The following is a 19427-nucleotide window of genomic DNA, read 5'->3' as shown; positions in this document are numbered from 1 at the left end:
TTAGTCAACAGAGCCAAATATCAACAGTACAACGATCGAAATTTCTTTTGAGAGCCAAATTTTTTAAACTTAAACTTCTTCTAACGCCACTTCTTCAAAAGAGACTCGCCCAGGCCGTGGTATTTTGTGGAAGAGCCATACTCAAGGGGCCAAAGTGCCGCATGTGGCTCGCGAGCCGTAGTTTGCCGACCACGGACATAGGGTATCAAGCAGCTTTAACTAGGCCTATACTTCCTTCATCATAGGCACTTTCTAGATAAACTGTAATGCTGTGAAAAGTTTTTCATACCAGTCTGGCCGGTGTTGCTCAGTGGTTGAGCGTCGACCCATGTACCAGGAGGTTGTGGTTCGATACCCGGTCAGGGCACATGCCCGGTTGCAGACTTGATCCTCAGTGCGGGGCGTGCAGGAGGCTGCCGATCGATGTTTCTCTCTCATGGATGTTTCTCTCTCCCTCTCTCTGAAATCAGTAAAAATATTTTTTTTTTTTTTAAGTTTTTCATCCTGGGCACTACTGACATTTTAGGCTTAATAATTCTTTGTTGTGGGAGCTATACTGCATTGTGGGATGTTTAGCAGCATTCTTGGCTTCTACCATTGGATGCTAGTAATATTCCTCCCCCAGTTGTGATAACCAAGAAGATATTGCCAAATGTTTCCTGGGGAGCAAAATCCCAAAGTATTAAGAATAATATTTCTCTGTTTTCAGTCACCTTCCATCTTACCCAGATATCCAGAATGTCTCTATTGCTTTAAAATTGAGAACGGTAGAAAAGGGAGTTAAATTATGTATAGCCAGTTTTGTAATTATAGATCTCAGATTATCAAATGATTCATATATTTTATGGAAAATAATGCTTTAAATACTAATGTAAAATAATATTTTAAAAGTATGCTCTTACTGGATTTTAACATCATTAGCCTTTATATTTTTCTTATAGAAAGAAAGGAAGCTACTACAAAATAAGAGACTGGATTTGGATGCTGCAAAAACCAGACTAAAAAAGGCAAAAGCTGCAGAAACTAGAGCTTCAGTAAGTAGTGTTCTTTAATTTAAAAAACATTTTAGGTTAATAATTTTCAGACTTGTAAAATATTTTACTCATATACAGTGTAAGCTACAATTTGTCAGTAAGACTAGAATATGACTTTAGGGTGTAGTTTTTGTTATCAGAACTTAATACATCCAAATCAGTGCAAAGTAGTTATATCAGCAGGCAATATCCTTATTTCAGTGGTACCCTTGTTGCTAAAAAACAAAAATTATGAGAATTATGAGCTCCTCAAGCAGTGTCATGTTGCTTAAATATCCTCAGGCACTGGTGATGGCAAATAGATTTTTTGGAGATAGGTTTATTATATTTGAAATAGAAAAACAAATAGTAATTAAGATGAGAATGAATCACACTAGAGAATGCTTGTGTGTGGCTTAAAAGGTAGATGTAACTCCCTTTCCACATGTGACTCAAACTGACTAAAGGAGTTGTCACCAAGAGTAGTTCCAAAAACATTCAAACAGTGGCAACAGGGACTGATAGGTGACTGCCTTGCAGGGAAGGAAACCTATTTGGATAAATAAGTTCTTGTATACTTTTCATAAAAAGAATCTCAGATAAAACTGAGTGGGTATATATTAAATATAGTAATTCAATTATATATATATATAACTTTGTGTAAAGGTTTTATTTATAAGCTTTTTATTTAATCTAACATTTATATTGTTTAAATCTTTATTCCAAAGTTTGAAGAGATGAATCAGATTTGAATTGGAACAACTTTGTGATAGTACAATATAAACAAGTCTGGATTTATTAGAGGATGCTAATAAGTTAATTCTTAATTTGAGCTAAGAGATATGTTTTGTTAAGAGCCTTACATTCCCACTGCCTTCTGTTCTCAATTCACTACCACTACCACCATCAAAAATCATTGCCTTAAGGAGCATGTTACCACAGTACTGGTAAAAGTCTCTTGTGCCTGTCATTTTGGGAAAGAAAAGACTGAGACTTGATTTTGAATGAAATTTAAAACTAATAAGTTGGTATTGGACAGTGATGTCTTATGAGATTACCCCAGTACCTTGTATGTGCGAAATAAATTATTTTCTTCTATACTGTTCCCCTTTGGAGATTCTGTATTAGTTACTGCAGGAAAAGAGCTATCTTTGACAGGACAGTAATTCCAAATTCATTGTCAGTTTTACCTCAGAATTATCCTGACATCATCTTCAGGAACAGCCTAACTTCCTTAAATAGGCTTTTTGCATTTACTTTCGTTTACTTAGGGAATACAGAAAAATAGAAACCACCAGAAGTTTGGGTTTGCTTTATTTTTTTCTTCTTTGACACATTTCCTAGTTCTAAGTGGCAGCTGAAGAGGTTACTCTAACCTCGGACTTTCTTTGATTTTAACTTATTTATAAATTTCCATGGATTGTTTTATGACTACTTATTCCTTTGAATGGGAAAGCTGTGGGTAGGCAGAAGGGCTTTCATAGTGAAAATTTTAATAAAAATTATAGATAATGGCGGCAGTTTTTAAAGTGATGCATTTTCCCTAAATGATTTTAATTTTAAATCAGGCATCAGCCACATTTTTTTTTTGTCTTTGAAAATTTGAATCTTTTGGAAAAGTAGATGGGTACCACTATGAAATTCCATAGAACAAATAGAGTTTTTTTTAAAGTAATAATACCTGTTTGTGTGTTCTTTATTGTGCAGAAATAACTTGTTTCACTGTGTTCATTGGTATAATGTGTTCTTTGTCTCCTACCTATGTATTTAAGCAACTAAACTCAGCTCACCTTGAAGGAGATAACATGGTAAATTTCTCTTACATGCTCAACTTCCTGCATGTAAAATGGCTAAAGGTTTGTTGGCCTACTGTGTTTTCTACATCTTGAAAAAAGTGCCTTCTCCTGCTATCATCTGCATTTAATGGTCTAAAATATTCAAAGCCATGCATTCATTAGTTTAACAAAATATATGTGGAATAATAGCTTAAGTAATATTGGAACTAAAAAGAAAGAATGTATTCTAATTGCCAAATATATTAGCTATGCCAAATTCAGATTTTACAGTCTGAATTTACACACAAATTTATTGTGCCTTTTATGCCCTATAAAAGATGTTAATTTAGCTGGCACTTTATATGTTCACTTTTGGCAAAGAAAATTAACAAAACTTCCTTAACTTAGAGAAAGGTATAAGGTATACATATTTACTTTGTTTCTCAGTACCTTCAATGTCCCCTTAATTTTCACCCAAACTCAACATAGAATGAATTTCTTTTGCAATTCCAGGCCAAGACAAACCCCAATAGTTTAGGTATTTATGTAGTAGTAAGGCTCATTCCTCCATATGCTAATTCACCTAAGAAAATTGCTGAATAGAGATAATGGTGGACAAGAATTGAAAGTGAGAATTGTTATATATAATATACAAAGTATATATTGAGCTTGATTTGAGGAAATTTTAGAGATGCTAGGAATTTTTTTTTTTAACATATTTTTATTGATTTCAGAGAGGAAGGGAGAGGGAAAGAGATAGAAACATCAATGATGCGAGAGAATCATTGATTGGCTGCCTTCTGCACTCCCCCTACTGGGGATTGAGCCCGCAACCCAGGCATATACCTTGACTGGGAATCAAATCGGTGACCTCTTGGTTCCTGGGTCGATGGTCAACTGCTGAGCCACACCTGGCTGGCTGGAAATTTTTGATTTTTTAACATAATAGAAATATGAAAAATCTGAACACTGCCCAAATCTTAAAAATATTAGCTAGTAAAGATTTATGAGTATTTGGTATATTATACTCCTAGATACATTACTTCCACAGAAGTGACATGGAAATTGTAGTAAAGTTGATAATAAATTGGCAGTTATACTAACTGCTTTTATTCCCAATATTAGCATTGAACTAAAAACGGGGCGGGGGATTGAGGGGGTGGAATCCATGAATCCCTGACTAAATGAGGGCTTTCCTGAGATAGCAAGAGAATGCATTTATTTGTTTCCATTGTCCTATCTGTAGGAAAATGAAAAGTGTGAGACTATTTCTTTCTGTCATTGGTAAGTTAGTATATAAATCATAGGTTTTCTTTTGTAAAAATATCCTAACCAATTAGCAAGACTGTTTCATTTATCAGGCATTTGTCTTGTTACTGATATCATCTACTTATAATAAGATGTATTTAACTCTGGTAATTTTAAATTCATTATATTAGTATCTCTAGTTTATTGCTCCCCCTCCCATCCCAATGACTTTATCAGTGTTCAGTGTACATTTACCTTTGCTTTATTTTAATTTCCTAAAGTTGTAGAATTTTAGTCCTAATGAGGAATTAGAAATCATTTGGTCCAAACTTCTCATTTTATAAATAAGAAAACTAGAACTAAGAGGGGTTAAATATTCCATTTTAGAAAACTGTTATTCTCATTAATTTATAGAATTAGTTTAAGATTAAAAAATGGATAGTATTTGTACATATGAAGGCATACTTTTACAGTATATTAAGCTGTACTAATTTAATTACTGCTATATTTCACCTGATAATGTGATCCTGAGAAAAGGAGTATGCCATTTGAATTAAAATATTTACATTTCTCTATACTAAGTTGTAGAAAATGTTAAATTCCAACTTTTTTTCATGCTGTATATTTTTCTCTAATTTTTAATGCTGGCTAGATTTGGGCAGAGGAAGTGACAAAAGTAAGTAAATTATTAAACTACAGAATTATGAAACAAATTTAATTGTCATTCACTCAGAATATTGGACGATAACCGTGGGGCTAGTCACAGTCTTTGTTACTGTATCTTATAAAATCTGAAAATGATTATGGAACACTCAGGTCCACAGAGTAATAGAACAGTGCTGCAGAGATATTGTTTGCACACACTATTGATACCTGATAGATTAAGTGGTAATCTTTATAGTGCCTTGCCAGAGACAGTTTAAATACTTGGTTTATTCATATGGCAATTATGTAAAATTATGAAAAGTTAACATCATATTCTCTGTGTTCGTGTCACACAAATACATTTTCTAGGTAACTGAAGCTTGTTCTCTCCAGCACCAAAGCTTATTTTTCTGTCACTTTAGTTGAAAACATTTGTAAAAAAGTATTTCGATGCTACATTAAACAGAATAGCATATATTGAATTTTACTTAAAGTTAGGGTCTTTATTATGAATATTCATTATTGTACTGTGTGACAATTAGATCTTTTGTTTTTGAAGTGTGTTGTCTTCTTGTCAAACTGTCACTTTTAGAAGTTGTCCATATGTCTGCTACTAGCCTGTTGTTATCATTTCTAATCTTTCTGGGCTGGGAAATCAAATAACTAAGCAAGAATTTAATAAATAAAATCATGACTTTAGTGCAGATTTGTTTCAAATGCTATTGGAAATCTTCAGAAGCGTTTTTCATTTATTTTTTGACAGTAGGATTGCTGACTATATGGTCTGTTCTGTGCATAGGTTATGGAGCTGTTGATTCTATGACTTGGCAATCCAATGTGAAATTCTTAACTTATGCTCTCATCCCCCTTTGTGGAATCTATTCATCAGTTTAGCTATAGTTTCACCCTGGCCTCTGATTTCTTTTAGAACTTCTAGCATGAAAAGATGGCAGAGTAATATAGAAGAGAATATAGGTTAAACAAGAAAACCAGGGTCTCTTCCACTTTGGTTAGCATGCAAGTATACTTAAAAATTTTATTTGATTCAGTCTCTACAACTTTGGGAAATATTTGATATAATGGAAAACAACTCATGAAACAAATATTTATATTACGTATATATGAGAGGAACTTAAATATATCAAAATTGATTTTCTTCTGTAATTCTCACTTTTTTCATAATTTAAAAATGTTTAATTTATGTTTCTGGAATATTTTAAGATTTAAGCCCATAGGATAAAGTAAGTAACACTGACCAAGTTTGTCATAGAAAATGCATGATCTACATTTCTAGCTGATATCACAGACCAACAAATTCTTGCCCTTTTCCCAAGTTACATCTTAAAAAAACTACTTGCTTTTCTGATCCAAGTTATGCTGTCATATACTCTAGATCAGTGGTTCCCAACATAGGGAACACGCCCCACAGGGGGCCGTTTGATTTTTAAGGAGGTCAATTCGAGAATGAGTTATTAACAGTGAATTTTTTGCATTTCTTACGGTTCTAGGGGCCTCATATACAGTATATAAATATATATTGTGTCATATTTATGCATTTCAGTTCTCTATTAAGTGTTTTGAAACTTTATTTGCTATTTTTTCATATCACTTCATATTACTATATTTTTAATAATTTCTTGGTTATTTCTTCCTCAGTATTTCAGCTGTCCTTTTGTTCTTTTATTTTTCTCTTTCACGGATTCCATATTCTTTGGAAGCTTGTTTAGACCAAGTTAATAGCTTTTTAGGCCTCCTTCATGTGAACAGGAGTTCACTTTTTGAATAATAAGAATTATAGGTTGGGATTTTAGAAATGCTTAGGTGGGGCATAGCCAAAACAGATTGGGAACCACTGCTCTAAATCAGTTAGCCTAGTATAATAATTCTAAGCAGTAAGCCTTTTCCCTAGAACTCTACCTTTTAATTGTAAAATTAAGTCAGGGAATGAGATCTGGAGGACAGAATAAAAACCTTTTAAATTTATTGTCTTTCTTTAAACCCTTTTTACCTGTCTAGTGTGGGTCATTTTCTTCCTAAGTAAATTGATTATGTTGAACCTAATTTCAGTTAACCTCTGCCTCTCAGATTCAATTATATGTGTAGAAATAGAAATTATTTGGGACTTTCATCTGCTTGCAATTACTCCAGTACACACTGAAACTTTTTTTTTTAATGAGATTTTTTTTTTCCTTCCTATCATTTACCTTTTCTAAATATAAAGTCTAAGTTGCTCAAACCTGGAAGACTGATCCCTTGTCCTTGAGATTATTTTATTTATATTTTTATTCAGCGTTTTAGCTTTAAAACACTAGTTCCACATCTCCACACCAAATCACCAAAACCAAGTTCTTTAATCTGTGAACCTTGAAGCCTTCTTAACATCCTCACTCTTTGGACTCCGATGTCATCATTAACTTTGGTTATGCTTGTGTAAGGCAATCATGGTAGCATCCCCCTTAAAGGAAATAAGTTTGAATCCTCTTTTCATATTTTGACTCACTGCCAGGTTATTAAAATGATTTGAAAGAGAAAAACAAAACAAAACAAAACATTATTTTTAATTCAGACTCAAGCTTCCAGGACACTTTTAATCTACTTAAGCATACTTGTTTATACCTTGTACAAAAATATTGTCAGTTAGTAGGCTTTTCTGCCATTTCTACTAAAGGTTATTAATTCAAGTTATACATGGAACTAGCCTCATTTATTTATTTTTGGTTTGTTATGGTTACTTCTATTAATCAAAACTTTTTGCATTCAAGCAAGCAGAATAATAAATAGTGCAAATGTAACACTGAAGTGATTGGTTTTCCTTAACATTTTCCTTAAGAAGAGCATTGATTATTTTCTTCTCCTGGGACTTTTTTCCACTTCTTACTAGCTTCCAGATGAAAGTTACTTCAGCCCTGTATCAAAGCAGCATGTCTTCATTCTGGTTTTAGTCAAGTAAATTTAATTTTAACACTCGATTTATTGAGTAATGTAAGCTTATTTCTATAAATCCAATCTAGTGGTCAGTTCTTAGTTCCCTTTGCCAGGCCTGTTGCCAGTGAAATTAGAATACTTAAGCAGCTGATTATCTATTTTGCTGCTACTTCCTTGTTAATTGGTTCAATAGGCTAACTGTTGCCACCAGGGGTGAAAGAGAGGGAGATGGGGTATGAAAGGGAAAAAGTTCAGACCTTGTTTTTATACTTACAATAGTTTTACATAGTCCTGGAAATATTGCAATTATTTGGCTGGGAATTATTCTAGGGAAGCTATTTATTCTGGAGAGGTGGAAAATATCATCATTATAATAACACTAGAGGCCCAGTGCACGAAGATTTGTGCAAGAATGGGCCTTCCTTCCCCTGGCTGCCAGCACTGCCTTTTCGCTCCGTCTGGGAGCTGCCTTTCCTCCTTCCCACCCTGCCCAGAGGCCCAGAACAGCTGGGGCGGTGCTCAACGCGTGCGTAGTCGCCTTGGTGACTACGCAAGCGTCACGCCCCGGCTGCTCAACGCCTGCGTATGCAAATTAACCCTCCATCTTTGTTGGGTTAATTTGCATACTCACTCCTGATTGGCTGATGGGTGTCGCAAAGGTACGGTCAATTTGCATGTTACTCTTTTATTAGTGTAGATTATTAATAATGATGATTCCCAATGAGAGCTATTTTGAGTGACCTCACTTACTACCAACTAACTCTTGCTAAAAGTTTGAGAAGATGGTTTTGCCAGTATTTACTGTTTTTTTTATTATGTTGACTTTTTAGTGAACTCTTTTGTCCCAGCACTAAACCTATATCAATGGTTGAAGCTAAGAGTAGTGTACTGTTATACACACACCTCTTTCCAACTCCAAGTTCAGGGACTTCAGCTTGGTAGCTTGAAATCAACTGTGTAGGAGTATTTATAACATATTAGTGCTTTTTTATTTCCTAGAAAGTCAGTTTACCCCAGCATACCACTGATTAAACGGCACCCAATACTTGCAGAAAAACCCTAGCATTTCTTTTGGGTAATATTTCTGCTTAAAACATATTTCATGCAAAGTTTGGAAAGAAAACGTAAAAGAAAGACATTTATGTAGGAAAAAGAATCCTTAGAAGAAACCTAAAAACTATGTTCTAGAAACAAGTATATGTTTGGTAACTAAACACCAGAGGGGTTAAAATCCTATGGTTTTGTTCTGAAGTAGTTCGTTTAATATTAAAGACTATCTTTAAGTTCAAAGTAAAGTAACTATATTAGTAATTAAGGATTTTTTGAAATATTTTATACATGTAAACTAGTGATTTTAAGATTTTGTAAAATGGCAAATTTGGTATTGGAAATATATTGGTTGTCCCATAGTAGTTTTTCTAGACTTTTATGTGTATGCCATTAAGCTTTGCATTAATAGATTCTTTTGAGTCAAGTACTGGTAAGGAATCAGTTCTGTCTAGATTGAGTAATATAGAAACACTAATGTCTAGAAACCAGGGACCAGTTTAGATACAAAAGCAGAATCAGAGAATTGCCAGATTATCATTTAGGATCTGTTTGGAGATTTTCTTTGACAGTTTACATAAATGTATGTAAAATGGATTAAGCCCTCTTAATGAGGTTCTAAAACTATGTTCCAATTTAAGTCTGAACAGGAATTAAGAATAACTCAAAGTGAATTCGATCGTCAGGCAGAGATTACCAGACTTCTGCTAGAAGGAATTAGCAGTACACATGTGAGTATTCATTTATTGGAAATTCATTTGGAACAAAAGACTTTGATGGACCTCACGCAATTTGGGGAAGAAAACCTGAACTTCCTTTTTAGTTATTTACCAGGAAATTTAAACTGTGACACTTTTTAAGATATATGAAGAAATATTTTAAATTTTTATTTATACCCTATCACCTAGTTCTTCCACCATAATCAACCATTTGTTGGTTTTTGTTGGCTAAACAGTTTGTTATTACACTGTTGGCCATGGTCAGTCTTAATAAGCCTTGTAGTAAAGTGCTAGATACTAGTGATTCTCCCTGAGTACAGTGTTGTATTCTGTTCCCCTTATGATTTACCACTTTGAGTAGATTATAGAGCTAAGAAGTGACTGTAACTTTCCTTTACAGGCCCATCACCTCCGCTGTCTGAATGACTTTGTAGAAGCCCAGATGACTTACTATGCACAATGTTACCAGTACATGTTAGACCTTCAGAAACAACTGGGAAGGTGGTAATTTTCTTTTCACATGAAATTCCTGTTAAGAAAAATAATTCTTTTTTTTACTTATAAAGTAGTATTAGAGGTGAAGATTAGAAAAATTAAAGGCTTTTATTAGCTTGCTTAAAGTCAGGTTTTTTATTTTTGTAATTTTTTTTAATCCTCAAAGGATATTTTTCCATTGATTTTTAGAGAGAGTGGAAGAGAGAGGGAAAAACAGAGAGAAGTATCGGTGTGAGAGAAGCACAGCAGTTAGTTGCCTCTTGCATGAGCCCCAACGAGGGCCCGGGCCTGGAAGGAGCCTGCATCCAAGGTACATGCCCTTGACCAGAATTGAACCCAGGAATCTTGGGTCCACAGGCCAACACTCTATCCACTGAGCCAAACTGGCTAGGGCAAAATCAGTTTTTTTAAAAAAGAAAGTAATTATCAGACTTCTGAGGTTATAAAAAACATTTTGAGCTCTTCTAGCACAGAAGAATGTTAACAGGGATGAGAAGATAATTTAAGTGAATACCTTTCTAGCGCTATATAAAAACAGCTTTAAGAGTGTTTGAAGTTTACTTTTCAAGGAATAAGGCAAAAAAATGCCCTCAACACTTTGATGTTCTTTTCTGCATATTAATCTTTCAAAACTAGACTTAGAACAAAATTAAGCACATTTATAAAACCAATTTTAGATCTTAAAAATGAATTGTAGCCTAATACCATTAGTTATTCTAATAGGATTTATAGAAGAATTTACACTTCTTTTATATTTAAAGTTTTGTTAGTGGTATTAATATCTGAAAGCAGAATACCATTTTCTTCCCCACATCACTATAACTATTTTAAGCCCAAGAAGCTTTAGTACTTCCTATTCACTTTGTCCTAATACTCTGGGAGTGCAGCAGAGGGGTTGCTATTGTTACCATTCATACTTGCTTTCTGCTTAAAACCACACAAATGCTTGGAATTCAGCCATTCAAACAAAATCTAGTTTGCTTGCTGCACTTTAGGATAACCTCAAACATTACAAAATGAAAATAGTGCTATTATTCTGAGAAAGAATGTCTAGCCTGTCTCTCTCCCCTCAATAAATTATATTACTGGTAATGACCAATGATTGAGAGTGGGAAAATTTGTAAGTCTTTAAATGTAGAATTTGAAAGTCATCCAAATCCATAGTAACAAATTCAGGAGCTATTTCTGAAGAGTGAAACCAGGTTGTAATGCTAATGGCTAAAATAGCAATGTTGTTAGTAGTAACTGAAAAACAGCAGTCACTTGGGAAGGGCTCCAGTGTCCCCAGACACTCTTTTAGACACCTTATATGTAATAATGTTATCATCCTCACACCAGCGAGGTAGGTGCTATTATATCCATATTTCACAGACGAGAAAACAGAAGCATTTCTCACAAGATTAGTAAATGTATTTTATTCTTAAATAATTGGGAGGTTTTAACATATCAGGTTACATCAGGAAGTCTAGTTTTTTTTTTAATGTGTCATTAAAGTTCTTAGAAGGTGAAAAGGCCTTTCAGATTTTTTGGTTGGTTAGTGTTTTGTTTTGTTTTGTTTTTTCCATTAATTCCCCAAAATTGACATAGGTAGACCTTAGTGGCTAAACAAAGGCCAAACATACTAGTAAATTTGAAAGTAAAATTCCATGGTTAGAGGCTTTTAAAACCTCATAGGTGGAGAGAGAGGGCTTTATTTCTATCTTCAGAAATGTGTATATTTAATCACTGCTGAGGACTGAGTTCACTCAGGAAGGGATGCTAGGAAATGTATTCTTAACTTTAGAGGGGAAACCTGAATTAGAAATGGAACCTGCATTCTATTTGAGGGTAGAGGGAAGTAGAAAAATCTGTATATGTGAATTATATCATATATTAGAAGGTGATAAATGCTATAGAGAAAAATACAGCAAGCTAGTACCTTGGTTAGGGTAACTGTTTGTCAGGGAAGACAGATACTTAAAAGATGTAAGGAAGCAAAATATGCAGCTTCGGAATGACGATGCTCCAGGAAGGGTACAGCAGGAACAAAAGCCCTGAAGCAGGAACATGGGTGTTATATTCAAGCAACAGCAAGGAGGTCTTGGTTGGAGATGAATTGAGGAGACGGAGCTGGAACACACAGGGCTCTGGAAGCCACTGTTTGGACTTAGGCCTTTATTCAGATATGAGGACTCTTTGGAGGGTTTTGATCTGAAGAGTGACATGATTTGATTTTAGCCTCTTAGAGAATCATTCTTGCTGCTCTGTTGAGGATAGTTGTTAGAGGGCATGGGATGGAAGCTGACAGACCTCTTTGGAACCTGTTGGAATGATTTAGTCACTCAGGAGTGATGGTGGCTTGGGTCAGGGTAATTGTGGTAGATGTGGTGGAAGTGGTCAAACTCTGGTTGTGAATTTTAAAAGTAGAGGCAGTAGGATTTGTTGACAGACTTCATGTGCATGAGGCTTAGAGGAGTCAAGGATTACTGCAAGAGGCATAATAGGCTAGACAGCACACTTTGTCATTAAAATATCAACATCCATAAATCTCTATTCACAGTGAAAGTTGGTAGAAAGTAAACACTGCCATCAAGTGGTGGTATTCAGGAGCTTTGGTTGCTTGAAAATAGTCAATTAGCCATTTTCTTTTCAACAGTTTTCCATCCAGTTATCACTGTAACAACAATCAGACTTCCGTGGTACCTGTACCATCTGCTTCATCAAATGTGATCGGTTCTTCTGCCATGACTTCAAGTGGCCTAGTAATGACCTCTCCTTCCAACCTTATTGACCTTAAGGAGGGCAGTGGCAGCAGGAAGGCCAGGGTTCTGTACGATTATGATGCTGCAAACAGTAGTGAATTATCACTTCTTGCAGATGAGGTGAGTAATGTGGGTATAAGAAGAAAACTGTATAGTAGATTGACATATCTTCTAGTATTATAACAAAATGCAATTCCTCATTACTTATTTGGAAATAGTTTATCATGAATGCTTTCATAGATTTCAGATGGTTATAGTATTTTATAGAATTTTAACTACTATTCTTTAACAAAATATAACATCACATAAATATTTAAAGCTTTTAACTGCTAAATAACTGGAAGATTTCTAAAAATTCCTCTAAAAATATCCTTAACTTTTAGCAAAATTGACAATAATGTTTAAAGTCTCTTGATAGTGAATAGTTAAGTACAAATCTGATTAGTTTTCTATGTGTTTATTTTTTAACATAGTAACTGGAAATATTTTTATTTTGTAGGTGATCACTGTGTTCAGTGTCGTTGGAATGGATTCAGACTGGCTAATGGGGGAAAGGGGAAATCAGAAGGGCAGGGTGCCAATTACCTACTTAGAACTGCTCAATTAAATAGGTGGACTATGGAAAGATTATCCATCATGACACCGTATTTATATACAATTAACTCTAAATAAAGCAGGTTTAGTATCCTCCATGTTAATGTCTTAAAGAGACTGAAAAGAAAATACCAGCCATCAGAAACCGGCTTTCTGCCAATAAAATTGCATGGTAACTATTTCATTACAGAATTTATGTTAGAGCTTTCATGCCAAGAATGTTTTCTTACAAAATTCTCTTTCTACTGAGGTTTCACTAATAAGCAGCTTCTACTTTTGAGCCCCAACTTAAAACAGAAGAACTGTTTTCTACTGAATTTTTCATTAATGGCAAGCTTTTTCTTTTCTGTAAAATAAATTTATTGTGAATTGATATCAGTGACTCATTTATTAGGTATAGCCAAAGAATAAAATTAAAATTTGTTTTTAACTTTTGGTTTCAAAAGAGATCTAGGATATAAACCTCTTTTGTGAAGAATAAGTTTCTGAATGTTTCCTTGAACAAAAATGCAATTATATCATGTTTACCTTGTTTTCCAACAGAAGTTGAATGATTTCAATACCGTATTTCAATGGGTTATTTTGAGGGGGTTTTGTTTATTTTATTAAACACTACTGAATGATTTAAATTTAAGAACAACTAGTCTTTGAAAAGCACTATCATATTTCTCTGGTATATTTGCAGTGAAGGTTCTAAAACATCTGAGGCAAGTTCAGTTCACTAAGCAATGTTTTAAGATTGTTTAATTGGCGCAGTTTAATAATGCATGATCAGAATTGGACTCGTTAAGAACATACTGCACTACAATACAGAGAATTTTTTCTTATTGAACAAGTCTTTATAAAAATACAGACTAGTGCAACTACATCATAAAGTGTATATAAACAATCCACTTTTGGTTACTCTGAGCTTACTAATAAAATTTTTAAAATTTATTGATAAACTTAGTTTATCTTGATCAGGATCTGTAGTTATGAAAAACACACTACTGAAATTACTAGTGACACACTTTGAGTCAGAAAATTGTTACCGTATTTTCGGGCGTATAAGACGACTGGGCGTATAGAAGATTTCCCTGGGTTAAAAAGTCATCTTATATGCCGGAAAATACGGTATTTGGACCATTGCTGTGAATCAACAGATTGTTTCCATGTTAGAACTTCTGTCATTCTTATTCTATCATTCATTTGGCATTTGTTGAGGTCCAGGTACTACGTTGATAACAAGATGCAGAATCAGTGTCTATGTCAAGATAGGATAAGGTACTGTGTTTTAATGCTTTGGGATTCACCTAATTGAGATTTGGTGAGTGGGAGGTGGTTTGAAGAGGAAGTGCTTTAGAGAGGAAAAGATGTGCCAGGCCTGGAGCCAAAAGAGTATATAATACAATTCTGACTACGGAAAGTAATTCAGGCCAACTTACACAAGAAGTACAAAGATGTAGCTCATTTCTTCAGGGAATGTTAATGTATCAAAATGATATTTTTTGGTACTTTAAAAAATTATAAATACTTAACACAAAAGGATATTTCAAAATGGTGTTTAAGAGTTCCTAATAACTTGGTAAACATGTTGATAATTTAGCTCAGTCTAAACTTTAACAGTAGTTGTTACCCTTTTATTTCGGTGCTATGAGACAATTACTCTGAGATTTTATAGTTGTACAAGACACTTTGATTCACACTGTGAATTGTCATACTCAAGCCAAAAGCTGCTCAAGCTGGTTAGTTAGTGATAGAACCAAGTGAGCAAAGCTTTTTTTTTTTTTTCCCCAGAAAGGAAGTTCTACAGACAGCCTAGAGTACTACTTATTATGTTTTATAAAGTCGAGATTTAGGCTTTAAAGATCATTAAAAAAAAAAAATTCAGGTCAACTTAAAACAGCACTATAAATCCGGTTTATAGGAAGTAGAGTAATGAAGGGGAGAGTACGGCCACTGGAATGGAATGGTCCCCTGGATTCAAATCCAGTCTTCCTTACATACTGTGCTCTTAGAACTTCAACTCAGATGATGCATAAACTGCCATTTTCTTATTAGTAAAATGGGGATAATTACGCCACCTTAAGGTTATTACTATCTTGTATGTTAGGCAATTTTTAGAGAAAGTTTTGGCACATAGGAAATTCTCTAAATACCAGTTTTCACTTTTTAGCCCTTGTAGCTTCCTGACCTACCAAGACTGTAGGCCTCGTTTATGACTGAACCAGAGATACCTCTTTTATATACATGATCTGATCTGTTCTACTCTTGTCCTATCCTCCACCCTCTTTAAATCAGACTCAGATCTAGGTTTAACCTCACCACAGTCAGTGTAAAATTTTATTAGAACCTTCTGCCTTCCACTAAATGAGTACTGACTATAGTAACCCAGTGATGTACATTAGCCTTCAATAATATGGTTCAAAGGCTTCTTGTGCCTTTGTTTACCACAAATCTACAACATGTGGGCTTGTTCTTCTGTGTATTGCTTTTTATTTTAATGGTTTTTTGTGTGATTGATTGTTGGGGGTGGGGGTTAGTTTTATTTTGGTTTTGACTTATTTTGTAAAGTCATAGGTTTAATTTTGACTCAGGTAAAGGCCCATAAAGGTTCTTTAGGCATAGAAGAAAAGCTTGGGAAGCCTATTAATTCACAGTGCAATTCAGAATTATTTAAATAAACTTTGTGCCCCTGAGCGTAGGTATAGTAACATGTGAAGGATACACATGAATAAAAAATAAACTTGGCGATAATTGTAGGCTCTTTTACAAACAAAAATAAGTGGTTGGATTGTCTCGACATTTTTCCTCAAAGTAATCTAACCTGAAAGTCCGTGGTGTTAAATCTTTTTTTTTATGGTGCTAATTCAAAGAATTCATATTATAGGAGATTAGGGAAATGGGAATGTGCCTCACTCTGGGTAACATGAGAAATAAACCTGAATCTGGTGGGTTAGAGTCCATCCTAGGCTGCTGTTACCTTCCACCAGAACAAGTGAACAGAATGTGAAATGTAGGAGCTGGTGTTGGGAGGACATTTTCTGAGATTAAATTGGGGGGAGGGTGATGGAGTGCCGGACAAGAAGCTACAGCTTTGTTTACTTAGGCTCAGCTCTGTTGACAGGAGTCCTCAAAAATCTCTACTGTACCTCCCAAATGCCTGAACTTTTGAAATATGTTGTCATAGTATGTAGCACTTCAAGCCTGGGTGAGGAGCCATAATAAATAGATGGCTTTGCAGTTTGACCTACAGCCAGCTTTGTCTCAACCCCTTCTCCACCTCTTGGGATTCAAAAGGGGAGGAAGGGTTTTTAAGAGCACACGGGCCCTTTTCCCCACATTGTCCTAATTAGGAAGCCTACTCAGTAGGCCAGTGGTTCTCAGTGTGAGACCCCAAGATTGACAATAGCAGCATACCTAGGAACTTGTCAAAAATGTTAATTCATATTTCCAAGTACTTGCTACATTAATTTGTACTGATATTTTTTTCTTCAAGGGGCTGTAGAACTAGTCTTAGTTCTTCATGTAACATTTTAAGACAAAAATTGTCTTCTAGTATTAAAATTATATAGTTACTTTTATAATTTATTTATTTAGTATATATTGATCACTTAAGAACGCAGGCTTTCTGAGATGCAGACCATAATTCTTTTGATCACAGTTGTTAGCTTAAGGCTAGCATATAGTGTGTACTCAATATTTGTTGTATGGGGGGGAAAAAAGCTATTTCTAAGCCATATCCAAGATCTACTGAATCAAACTCTGAGGTAGGACCTAGCAATCTGTTTTTACAAACCACATGGTGATTGTTCTGTTAAGGTAGAGAACCACTTCAGTTAGAACAAAGAAAACTTCCCTGTCGCCTTCAAGCCTATTACCTGACATCACTTGAGAAATTCCTGCCTTCTGCACCTGTACCAACAGTGCTGTCTTCAGTGGAGAGGAATCTTGCTGGGCTGTATTATAAAGTGGGTGTGAAGGTAGAGAGTATGGAATGCCAGTACTTGGTTGCTGTGGAAGTTAGTGGGATAGCCTGAGAAGGGTAAGCCCGCCACCCTGTTTCCATCAGTGCAGTGGCAATTTGACATCATAGCGCCCCAACAAACGATTATAGTGGTATCAGACTAACATTTGCATCTCTGACTCAGGTTGCTAAGCTCTGCTCTCATTCCCACTTCAAAGGAGGCTTGTTTAGGAATTGTTAATGCTTTCTAAAAGTCAGATGTGTTGGTAAAAAGGAAAAAAAAATGTGAAAATATAGCTTAAAAGATAAAAATAACCTACAATACCACCATCCCGGGAGAACTGTTACTTAGGTGTATAGCCTTCCAGACTCTTCCATGCTTTTGTAGATATTTTTTAAGTGGGATCAACTTGTACATACTGTTTTGTAACTTTTTCACTTGACAACACCATGACCATCCTGCTGTGTCAAATGTATTGCTGCATCTTTTTTAATGGCTGCATGATATTCCATCATATGTGCCACATTTTATTAATTAAACGACTGTCGATTTCTAGGATGTTTCTAATTTTTCACTAATAAACTGCTTTAAAGAACATCGTATTACTAATCTTTTATGTGTTCTTAATATTTCCTTAAGATGAGTACGTGGAAGTGGAATTGCTAGTGGAGAGAAGATGCCAATTTTTAAAAGCTTGTTACTGCCACTTTGCCCTCTATAAAACTTAGCAGTGTATGAAATTGTTTCTTTTTGGAGGGCTTCCAACTGAATATTCTTATAGCCTTCTGTTTAAAAATAAAGGGTAAGAGTAAGATAAAAGGACTCTGCAGCCCTAGCCTGTGTGTTCAGTGGTTAGAGCGTCAGCCTACACACCATAGGCTGGCAGGTTTGACCTGGTCCCAGTCGGGGTGCCTGCAGGAGGCAACCAATCGATGTGTCTCTCTCACATTGATGGTTCTCCCCCCCACCCCTCCCCCCACTTAAATTATTCTGACAATACATAGTTTACTGGTCTACCTTCTATTATGTATTTTGTCATTCTTTGGGAATGTTTGTAGTATTAGTTTGCCTCTCTTATTCGATCTTCTGGAACCACTATCCCCTTTCTGACTTTTGCTGAAATGGTAGGAACACAATCTTAAGTAGACTGGAATCTTGTAAATTTGATGCAGGCTTACTGTTGGTTTGGGGAAGCATGGCCATAATAGAGAAAGGAGAAACTCTGGAAGGCAGACAGAACACTGGCTCTCCCACTTGGTTTCCTGGCTTTGTGTTAGTCAACCTCTTTGAGTTTGTTTGCTTATCTCTAGAAATATGAGGCTCTGTGAGGTTGAAAGGAGTAGCCATGTTATAGACAAAGTGCCTAGCACTTACTAGTAGTAGGTAATAACCCATTAGGGTTTCCAGCTGAGTATGTGAGATCACTTGCTACTACCAGCCTCTGGGGGGTAAACACCACTGCCATTGCCAAATAAAATCTGCCTTAAAAGCTGTCACAATAAGTGGACATTGCCTCGTACATCCTGGACCTGTAAAATCTAGTTAAAGGTTTTTCCACACTCCAGTATTCAAGTACCCTAACCCGATAAAACTCCCCAACAAGGTGTCTAATGGAAGATTTCAACTCCTTTGCTTTTATAGTAGTGTATCAAAGTGATAATCATTCTGAAATGTTGAGCTTGCATGTCAGCCATGCCTTCTAATTGAGACTGCCCCACCTTAGCCCACAGCTGCTCTTTGTGCTTTGGAGGGCTTGTCCTCCACCTGTGAGAACCTGACACACGGCTCAGCTCCATAAAGGTCATGGAAATTAGCCAAGTCCAGCTGGAGAACAGAATGGATTAGTCCATTATGAAAAGTTTATTTAGAGAAGTATCCGAATTCTCAAATTTGTTCAGCAAGACTTCCAAAAGATTAACAGCTAAGTAATCATAGCAGACAAAAGCCCCAACTATCAACCCATTTTCACATTGGAATGAATGCCTGTAACTATATTGGCACTGGTTTGTTGATTATAACTTGGAACTACTCAGCCAATAAAAAGCAATTAGTAAGAGAACTTTAAAGGGGTGAAAACAAGGAAGGCTTCAGGTTTGTGAGACTAAAAATTAAATGACTGATTATGAGGTAAAAGAAGATGGCTATTATACAAGCAACTTGTCTGGAAGCATTATGACTACAGTTTAGGGCACGTGTTTCTACCTACCCCCATGTTCTAATGAAACTTGAGCTGTAGTAGGTAGTCCCCAACATCCACCTACCTTGATGCCTACTTGCC

The 19427-nt window shown here is 35.4% G+C and overlaps 1 protein-coding gene across 2 annotated transcripts in view; it reads left to right on the top strand.

Moving 5' to 3' along the window:
* Window positions 1-13575, top strand: part of SH3GLB1 (SH3 domain containing GRB2 like, endophilin B1) — a 31290-nt gene extending 17715 nt beyond the window's left edge. The window contains exons 5-10 of one of the 2 annotated variants that reach the window (XM_079777484.1): window positions 942-1034; window positions 2786-2869; window positions 9295-9384; window positions 9773-9873; window positions 12503-12728; window positions 13108-13575. In XM_079777484.1, coding sequence (XP_079633610.1) covers window positions 942-1034; window positions 2786-2869; window positions 9295-9384; window positions 9773-9873; window positions 12503-12728; window positions 13108-13215 — 702 coding nt within the window. In that variant the 3' untranslated portion in view covers window positions 13216-13575. The remainder of the gene's footprint in view (window positions 1-941; window positions 1035-2785; window positions 2870-9294; window positions 9385-9772; window positions 9874-12502; window positions 12729-13107) is intronic. The other variant, XM_079777483.1, reaches the window with a different exon arrangement.
* Window positions 13576-19427: the final 5852 nt, after the last annotated feature.

The sequence above is a fragment of the Cnephaeus nilssonii genome (genome assembly GCF_951640355.1).
Source record: "Cnephaeus nilssonii genome assembly, chromosome: 7".
Classification (NCBI taxonomy): Eukaryota; Metazoa; Chordata; class Mammalia; order Chiroptera; family Vespertilionidae; genus Cnephaeus; species Cnephaeus nilssonii.
The sequence above is the reverse complement of the archived record's forward strand: the minus strand, read 5'-3'. Positions and strand labels throughout refer to the sequence as shown.